At 53.2% G+C, this 8,753-nt stretch overlaps 1 protein-coding gene across 1 annotated transcript; it reads left to right on the top strand.

Annotated features, from left to right (window-relative positions):
* Positions 1-1,370: 1,370 nt before the first annotated feature.
* Positions 1,371-5,276, top strand: LOC132073514 (inositol 1,4,5-trisphosphate receptor-interacting protein-like 1). The gene is made up of 3 exons (XM_059472607.1): positions 1,371-3,010; positions 4,592-4,715; positions 5,271-5,276. Exons 1-3 carry the CDS (start codon positions 1,437-1,439, stop codon positions 5,274-5,276), a joined length of 1,704 nt encoding a protein of 567 aa, XP_059328590.1. The 5' UTR covers positions 1,371-1,436.
* The last annotated feature ends 3,477 nt before the right edge of the window (positions 5,277-8,753 follow it).

Raw genomic sequence — 8,753 nt, 5'->3', positions numbered from 1 at the left:
ATGTCTGCCTGGTCAGTCCACATTGGTTGAAGCAGTTGCCACCCGGTCAAACAGCCAATAGCTGCTGGTGTCCCCAACGGTCCGGGCCTGCTCCCTAACGGTCCACACTGGTTAAGTTTCATCATTAAAGTACTTATAGAATTACTTCTGCTTCAGTTCTAAAATTAGGATGAAATGAAAGCGTGAGGCCTTCAGGCAAGCTGCTGACCACCACAATAGCCCTCTGGTTTATATCTTTGTAACCCTGCAGAAGACACAGGCAGGGAAGGGGGGGGCGCTGGGCTCACCCTTTATGTAAGGCGGGGTTCCACCTGTCTAGAGCTTAATGATGGTGCTGATGGGGTTGAGCATTTTTGGGTAGGAATCAGGGGGAAGAGCTACAATAGCAGCCTGCGACTCTTAGATGGCGGTTCATCACTGCAGTCTGTGTAGCTGTGCCTGTTTATGCACAGAAAGACAGACCAATCTATCTGGAACTGGTCACCTAAAAGACATCTTTCTAATGCAGAACAATTGTGCTGGGAAACTCTTTCTGGAGTAGAAAAAAGGAGTGCTCTCCAGAGGCCTGGTCCACAAGTGGTGTGGGGAAGCCAGGAGGATGCTGTCATGCTCATTCTTCAGAAAAGCAGCAGGGCTGAAACCAAAGTGCAGCTTTTATAGACTCAGAGATTTAACTGAAGCTCAGCATGGAGTCAAGGCTTTGACTCCGTGATCCTCAAGAGTGCCTTCCAACATGGATATCTATGAGATTGCCAGTGGAGGGCAGCTGAGAAAAAAGACAAGAGAAGGGCCAAGAGAGGTTCTTTGAAGAAGATTCACTCAAAGGCTGCCTTAACCGGTACCCCAGGGCCCCTGCGACAGTCTGAGCTGGGGTGGGGACAAAGGGTGGGGCTGGGCTGGCTGTGGTGTACTGTGACGTCCATGACGTGACGGGGCCATGTCACAAATGGGGGCAGCTATACAAGGCCCCAGCAGGTAACGCTGGCCCTGTATTGCTTGGGCAAGCGGTGAGTGCACACATGGTGGGGAGGCTGGGCTGGGGATAAGGGCCGGGGCAGAAACGCAGTACCCGGGGCTGGCTTTTCCCCCTGCATCCAGGAACAGCCCCTCATGGCCCAGCCTTGGGCAGGACACCGTGCTGCTGCTGCTGCTGCTGCTGCTGCTGCTGCTGCTGGGGCAGCGGAACGGGCCTGGCTGCTTGCCAGCTCTCTGGGGTCCTGTGCTTCCTGCTCCCAGATCCCTGGAATTCCTGTCCCTGCTGCCCCCCACAATCCCTGCTGCCAGCTGCCTCCCTCTCAGCCCCTCCCTCTCAAGGCCTTCTCTCCATCCTCCTGCAGACCATGGATACCTGGGTATTGTGGCTCTTGCTCTTGCCAAGTTTAGTCCGGTACCCACAGCCCGTGGGTAATGGCTTGGACGAGGTGACACGTCTGCGAATGGAGGTGCGTGCCAAGCTCCAGGAAGAGGAGAAGATTCATCTGCAGCGGGAGGTGGAGCAGCTGGTCCTGCTGAAGCAGGGTGTCTTGGCCTGGGGAGACCTGCTCTCCTCTGCCCGGCAGCACTGGCAGCTCTGGGCTCTTGCTGGGCTCCTGCTCCTTCTCTTGGCACTGTGGTATATGTGGAGGAAAGGGAGCCTGAGGACAGAGGAGCAAGGAGAAGCACATGATGGTGTAAATGAAGAGGAGGTTGAAAATGTGCATGCACATGAAGAAGACTTTGGAAATGAAGATGAAGGAGACAATGAAATGGAGGTGGAGGAAGACGACAGTGATGATGGCCGTGCAGAGGATGTCGACAATGCTGCTGCCAATGAAGCTGGCAATGAAGCTGCCAATGCAGCAAACGTCAATGACGTTGGAAATCAAGTGCAAGAATTCCGTGATCGTGCCGACAACTTTGGAAGAATCATAATGGAGCGCGTACAGTGGCCTGTGCAGGACCTGCAGGGAGGATGCATGTGGACAAGAACCCTGATGGAGCATTTTGCAATTTATTTTCGACGGGTCTTGTCCAACAGTTTCTATCCGGTGCTGCAAGGAGCCATTGGGGTGGGCAGTGCCTTCGAAGGTTGGAGTCCCCGTGAGCAGGATGTTGTGTACCAGGTGCTCATACCCATGACACCTCCTCGAGGGCACAGCTTCCACCTAGAGCTGGGCACTGCATGGCAGAGGCGCTTGAGGAACTTCCACATCCGCGTGCAGCAGGAGTGCACCTGCACGAGTGAGCAGCAGGGTGAGCACATGCTGTGCTTCCTGCACCACCCTGAGGAGGAGCTGAGGAGGCATCAGGATCCCAGCCTCCTTCATACCCTGTGCACGGGCTCCTACCTGGACGTGGAGAAAACTGCCCGCTGGTTCTACCAGCTGGTGAGAGCAATCTGGCCGGCTTTGCTTGAGTCACACAGTTGGCATTTAGTGCTGCTGCCCCCCAGACGCTCCTGCCAGTTCAAGGTGACCAACGGCAGAGAAAGCTACCGGATCGAGATCCTCTTTGGGCTGCGGCAAGGCAACTCAGACGTCTTTGTGAGCAGCCAGCCTAGGCAAGCCCACACCTCCAGCACAATCTGGCCAGAGAGCTACGCTGTGGCCGAGATGAAGTTCTTCAGGTACATCGCCAGGCAGGCTCCCCCTGACAGCTTGCACCTGAAATGCCTGCAGTTCTTCACTCGTCTTCAGCTGGGCTTAGGCTTTTCCACCTATACCATCAAGACCATTGTCATGCACCTCCTGAGCATCTTGCCCGCGTCACAGTGGCGCAGGAGACATTTTGTGAGCCGGCTGATGGATATCAGCGAGAGCCTGCGCACGTGTGTGGAAAGGAGACGCCTCAATCACTTCATTGTGGGCAACCAGAGGCTTCCTGAGGGCATCCGCTTGCCCCCAGAGGTCCTAATGGCCAGGTCACGCAATCTCTTCCATGACCTGGTGATGGATCCCGTTGCCCACTCTCAGGCAATGAACCAGTACATGGATCTGCAGCATTGGTTCAAACGGATCCTTAGAAATGAACAGTGAAAGAGGTTCTCCTGCACAGAGCTGTGCTTGTGAGGCTCACACCGGGGGGCAGAGAACCAGTTCTCAGGAGAGATGGGAAAAGAAGGGAGAAGGTAGGTTTCGGAGAGGGAAGGGAAAACGCTGCGTAGCAGCACTATGCCATCAGCAGCAGCAGCAGCAGCAGCAGCAGTGTGGTCTCAAGAGCCTCCCCAGCACTGCATCCAGTGATGACCAGGTTGGCTCCAAAGATCAAGGAACATGCACAAGGAAATGCTATTATTCCCCCACCTCTTTCTTTGAGTCCATTTTCCCTCTGAGGGCTTCATCTTGTGCCGAGACACGAATCTCAGAATCTCAGATGAGGGAATGTTTGAAAGGACCACTGGTGGCATCATTTGCTTCAGGGGTGCTCCCGGCAGGTCTTCCCGCTCTACACTACAAAGGATTGCGTTCGGATCAAGGTTGTTGACTCTCTCTCTCTGGGGAGGGAGACTCCACAATCCCTGGGCAATGTTTGGGATTGCTGAATGGACGTTGTTTCTCCTTCTTCCCTCATGGGAATCCTTCAGGTCAGCATTGTACCAACTGTGTTGGAGCTGACCTGATACTTTGTATATGTAAAGATCTAGGTTGTTAATTTGTGTATATATATCCCCTGTGTACATATTATATGCTAGAAAGCTTATCAATTATCATATATAATAGTAAAATATCATAAAAGCCAATGGAATAATATAAATATTGTCAACTACATGAATTATGTAACTATTATATCATGAGAAGAAATTATTCTAAAGGGTCAAATATGTAATTTTGTTTAAAGAATGCAATATAGCCAATATTTAGCGTCACTCTAAGTTGTGATACGTATTAATGCTCATAGGGCACTTATATCTTATATGGATGAAAACATGTTATTTTAAAATTTCCAAAAAATTGATACATTTATATCATACGTAGCAATTATAAATGTTATATTGTATATATAAGGAGTTTAATATATAAGAGTTTTTTTTAATGTAGTAGTAAAGACATATATCGTGTCTCTGTCTGCTGGGGACACACAACTATGTTCTATAGTTAGTGCTTTTATGAGTAGCAACCTGGAAATTTCGTTGCTCTTGATTCAATAAAGGACAAGATTCCAGAACCTGGATCATGCAAGACTTTATTGACCTCAACCAGACCTGTAGTGTAGGTAAAAGCAACAAGTTGTGAATCTGAGCTTGTGAAGAGTCTCCTTGAAATTGGCCATACTTGCAGTGGTGAATTGGTTCTAATCAGAAATTAAGTCCAGTTGACCGCGGCCCCTGCGACCACAGAAGGCCAGAAGGGCCTCCCTTGGAAGGATGCTTAAAAATGGTCTTGTTGCAACCCTGCTGCCAAGGGCAGGGACACCTTCTCCTGGGCCCGCTTGTTTCAGACCCCGTCCAGCCTGGCTTGGAACGCTGCCAGGGATGGGGCAGCCACAGCTGCTGTGGGCAGTGTGTGTAGGCAAGGGCCTGAGCAGCCTGAGAGGCAAGAATTTCTTGTGCATCTCCAGCCCAAGCCGGCCCACTGTCAGAGGGAAGCCACTGGGCCTGGTGCTGTCCCTGCAGGCCCTTGTCCACTGCCGCTCTCAGGTCTCTGCTGGGCCTGGTGCAGAGAGTGAAAGGCCGCAAGAAGGTGCCCCCGGAGAAGGCCTTGGAGAACGCTGGGGCCAGGAGTGCCACCATGAGGACGGCAAGCAGGGCCTGGTGTGGCCGTCAGGGCGGGAGGGCACAGGGCAGGCGCTGAGGCCCTGCCAGCTGGAGCTGGGAGCTCTGGAGTGCTGCTGGCAGAGAGCCGTGGGAGATCCGTGCAGCAGCAAGGACACGGGCTTCTAGATGTGTTAGAAAGCAGAGAAGAGCTGGAGAATGAGCACTGAAAGAGTAGGGTGTGTCCCTGTGGGGAACAAACTTCACAACGCCAGAGGTTATCTCCAGGGAGGACACAGAGGAGTCCTGTAATAGTATTGGAATAAAGGGAGAGGCCAAGGGACATTTCCCCTTGGGGTGTCTCGATTTCTTGAGACCCAGGACAAGGCCGCAGCCTCCTTTTTTATCCTAATTCCCAGGTGCATCACCCTCTTCCTTCCCCCACTGCCTGAGGTACTCGGAAGGAACAAGACTTCTCCAGTTTCCTACTGTATGGAACCCCTCTGCCACTTTGATTGTGGAGGCAGGAATGGCACCATACACACGCACCAAGCTTCATGCACAGCAAGCAACTTTTATTGAGTGCTCTCTTCCTTTGCAGATCTGAATGTCTGCCTGGTCAGTCCACATTGGTTGAAGCAGTTGCCACCCGGTCAAACAGCCAATAGCTGCTGGTGTCCCCAACGGTCCGGGCCTGCTCCCTAACGGTCCACACTGGTTAAGTTTCATCATTAAAGTACTTATAGAATTACTTCTGCTTCAGTTCTAAAATTAGGATGAAATGAAAGCGTGAGGCCTTCAGGCAAGCTGCTGACCACCACAATAGCCCTCTGGTTTATATCTTTGTAACCCTGCAGAAGACACAGGCAGGGAAGGGGGGGGCGCTGGGCTCACCCTTTATGTAAGGCGGGGTTCCACCTGTCTAGAGCTTAATGATGGTGCTGATGGGGTTGAGCATTTTTGGGTAGGAATCAGGGGGAAGAGCTACAATAGCAGCCTGCGACTCTTAGATGGCGGTTCATCACTGCAGTCTGTGTAGCTGTGCCTGTTTATGCACAGAAAGACAGACCAATCTATCTGGAACTGGTCACCTAAAAGACATCTTTCTAATGCAGAACAATTGTGCTGGGAAACTCTTTCTGGAGTAGAAAAAAGGAGTGCTCTCCAGAGGCCTGGTCCACAAGTGGTGTGGGGAAGCCAGGAGGATGCTGTCATGCTCATTCTTCAGAAAAGCAGCAGGGCTGAAACCAAAGTGCAGCTTTTATAGACTCAGAGATTTAACTGAAGCTCAGCATGGAGTCAAGGCTTTGACTCCGTGATCCTCAAGAGTGCCTTCCAACATGGATATCTATGAGATTGCCAGTGGACGGCAGCTGAGAAAAAAGACAAGAGAAGGGCCAAGAGAGGTTCTTTGAAGAAGATTCACTCAAAGGCTGCCTTAACCGGTACCCCAGGGCCCCTGCGACAGTCTGAGCTGGGGTGGGGACAAAGGGTGGGGCTGGGCTGGCTGTGGTGTACTGTGACGTCCATGACGTCACGGGGCCATGTCACAAATGGGGGCAGCTATACAAGGCCCCAGCAGGTAACGCTGGCCCTGTATTGCTTGGGCAAGCGGTGAGTGCACACATGGTGGGGAAGCTGGGCTGGGGATAAGGGCCGGGGCAGAAACGCAGTACCCGGGGCTGGCTTTTCCCCCTGCATCCAGGAACAGCCCCTCATGGCCCAGCCTTGGGCAGGACACCGTGCTGCTGCTGCTGCTGCTTGGGCAGCGGAACGGGCCTGGCTGCTTGCCAGCTCTCTGGGGTCCTGTGCTTCCTGCTCCCAGATCCCTGGAATTCCTGTCCCTGCTGCCCCCCACAATCCCTGCTGCCAGCTGGCTCCCTCTCAGCCCCTCCCTCTCAAGGCCTTCTCTCCATCCTCCTGCAGACCATGGATACCTGGGTATTGTGGCTCTTGCTCTTGCCAAGTTTAGTCCAGTACCCACAGCCCGTGGGTAATGGCTTGGACGAGGTGACACGTCTGCGAATGGAGGTGCGTGCCAAGCTCCAGGAAGAGGAGAAGATTCATCTGCAGCGGGAGGTGGAGCAGCTGGTCCTGCTGAAGCAGGGTGTCTTGGCCTGGGGAGACCTGCTCTCCTCTGCCCGGCAGCACTGGCAGCTCTGGGCTCTTGCTGGGCTCCTGCTCCTTCTCTTGGCACTGTGGTATATGTGGAGGAAAGGGAGCCTGAGGACAGAGGAGCAAGGAGAAGCACATGATGGTGTAAATGAAGAGGAGGTTGAAAATGTGCATGCACATGAAGAAGACTTTGGAAATGAAGATGAAGGAGACAATGAAATGGAGGTGGAGGAAGACGACAGTGATGATGGCCGTGCAGAGGATGTCGACAATGCTGCTGCCAATGAAGCTGGCAATGAAGCTGCCAATGCAGCAAACGTCAATGACGTTGGAAATCAAGTGCAAGAATTCCGTGATCGTGCCGACAACTTTGGAAGAATCATAATGGAGCGCGTACAGTGGCATGTGCAGGACCTGCAGGGAGGATGCATGTGGACAAGAACCCTGATGGAGCATTTTGCAATTTATTTTCGACGGGTCTTGTCCAACAGTTTCTATCCGGTGCTGCAAGGAGCCATTGGGGTGGGCAGTGCCTTCGAAGGTTGGAGTCCCCGTGAGCAGGATGTTGTGTACCAGGTGCTCATACCCATGACACCTCCCCGAGGGCACAGCTTCCACCTAGAGCTGGGCACTGCATGGCAGAGGCGCTTGAGGAACTTCCACATCCGCGTGCAGCAGGAGTGCACCTGCACGAGTGAGCAGCAGGGTGAGCACATGCTGTGCTTCCTGCACCACCCTGAGGAGGAGCTGAGGAGGCATCAGGATCCCAGCCTCCTTCATACCCTGTGCACGGGCTCCTACCTGGACGTGGAGAAAACTGCCCGCTGGTTCTACCAGCTGGTGAGAGCAATCTGGCCGGCTTTGCTTGAGTCACACAGTTGGCATTTAGTGCTGCTGCCCCCCAGACGCTCCTGCCAGTTCAAGGTGACCAACGGCAGAGAAAGCTACCGGATCGAGATCCTCTTTGGGCTGCGGCAAGGCAACTCAGACGTCTTTGTGAGCAGCCAGCCTAGGCAAGCCCACACCTCCAGCACAATCTGGCCAGAGAGCTACGCTGTGGCCGAGATGAAGTTCTTCAGGTACATCGCCAGGCAGGCTCCCCCTGACAGCTTGCACCTGAAATGCCTGCAGTTCTTCACTCGTCTTCAGCTGGGCTTAGGCTTTTCCACCTATACCATCAAGACCATTGTCATGCACCTCCTGAGCATCTTGCCCGCGTCACAGTGGCGCAGGAGACATTTTGTGAGCCGGCTGATGGATATCAGCGAGAGCCTGCGCACGTGTGTGGAAAGGAGACGCCTCAATCACTTCATTGTGGGCAACCAGAGGCTTCCTGAGGGCATCCGCTTGCCCCCAGAGGTCCTAATGGCCAGGTCACGCAATCTCTTCCATGACCTGGTGATGGATCCCGTTGCCCACTCTCAGGCAATGAACCAGTACATGGATCTGCAGCATTGGTTCAAACGGATCCTTAGAAATGAACAGTGAAAGAGGTTCTCCTGCACAGAGCTGTGCTTGTGAGGCTCACACCGGGGGGCAGAGAACCAGTTCTCAGGAGAGATGGGAAAAGAAGGGAGAAGGTAGGTTTCGGAGAGGGAAGGGAAAACGCTGCGTAGCAGCACTATGCCATCAGCAGCAGCAGCAGCAGCAGCAGCAGTGTGGTCTCAAGAGCCTCCCCAGCACTGCATCCAGTGATGACCAGGTTGGCTCCAAAGATCAAGGAACATGCACAAGGAAATGCTATTATTCCCCCACCTCTTTCTTTGAGTCCATTTTCCCTCTGAGGGCTTCATCTTGTGCCGAGACACGAATCTCAGAATCTCAGATGAGGGAATGTTTGAAAGGACCACTGGTGGCATCATTTGCTTCAGGGGTGCTCCCGGCAGGTCTTCCCGCTCTACACTACAAAGGATTGCGTTCGGATCAAGGTTGTTGACTCTCTCTCTCTGGGGAGGGAGACTCCACAATC

Source organism: Ammospiza nelsoni, chromosome 5 (genome assembly GCF_027579445.1).
Source record: "Ammospiza nelsoni isolate bAmmNel1 chromosome 5, bAmmNel1.pri, whole genome shotgun sequence".
In the NCBI taxonomy this organism is placed as follows: Eukaryota; Metazoa; Chordata; class Aves; order Passeriformes; family Passerellidae; genus Ammospiza; species Ammospiza nelsoni.
Note: the sequence above shows the minus strand (reverse complement) of the source record. Positions and strands in the feature narration are given on the sequence as shown.

Excerpts from the sequence above, each read along its gene's own strand:
- LOC132073514 (XM_059472607.1), top strand. The coding sequence starts at position 1,437 with ATGGAGGTGCGTGCCAAGCTCCAGGAAGAGGAGAAGATTCATCTGCAG. Across the intron at positions 3,011-4,591 it reads CGGATCCTTAGAAATGAACA|GCCCTTGTCCACTGCCGCTC; the intron begins GTGAAAGAGGTT and ends CTGTCCCTGCAG.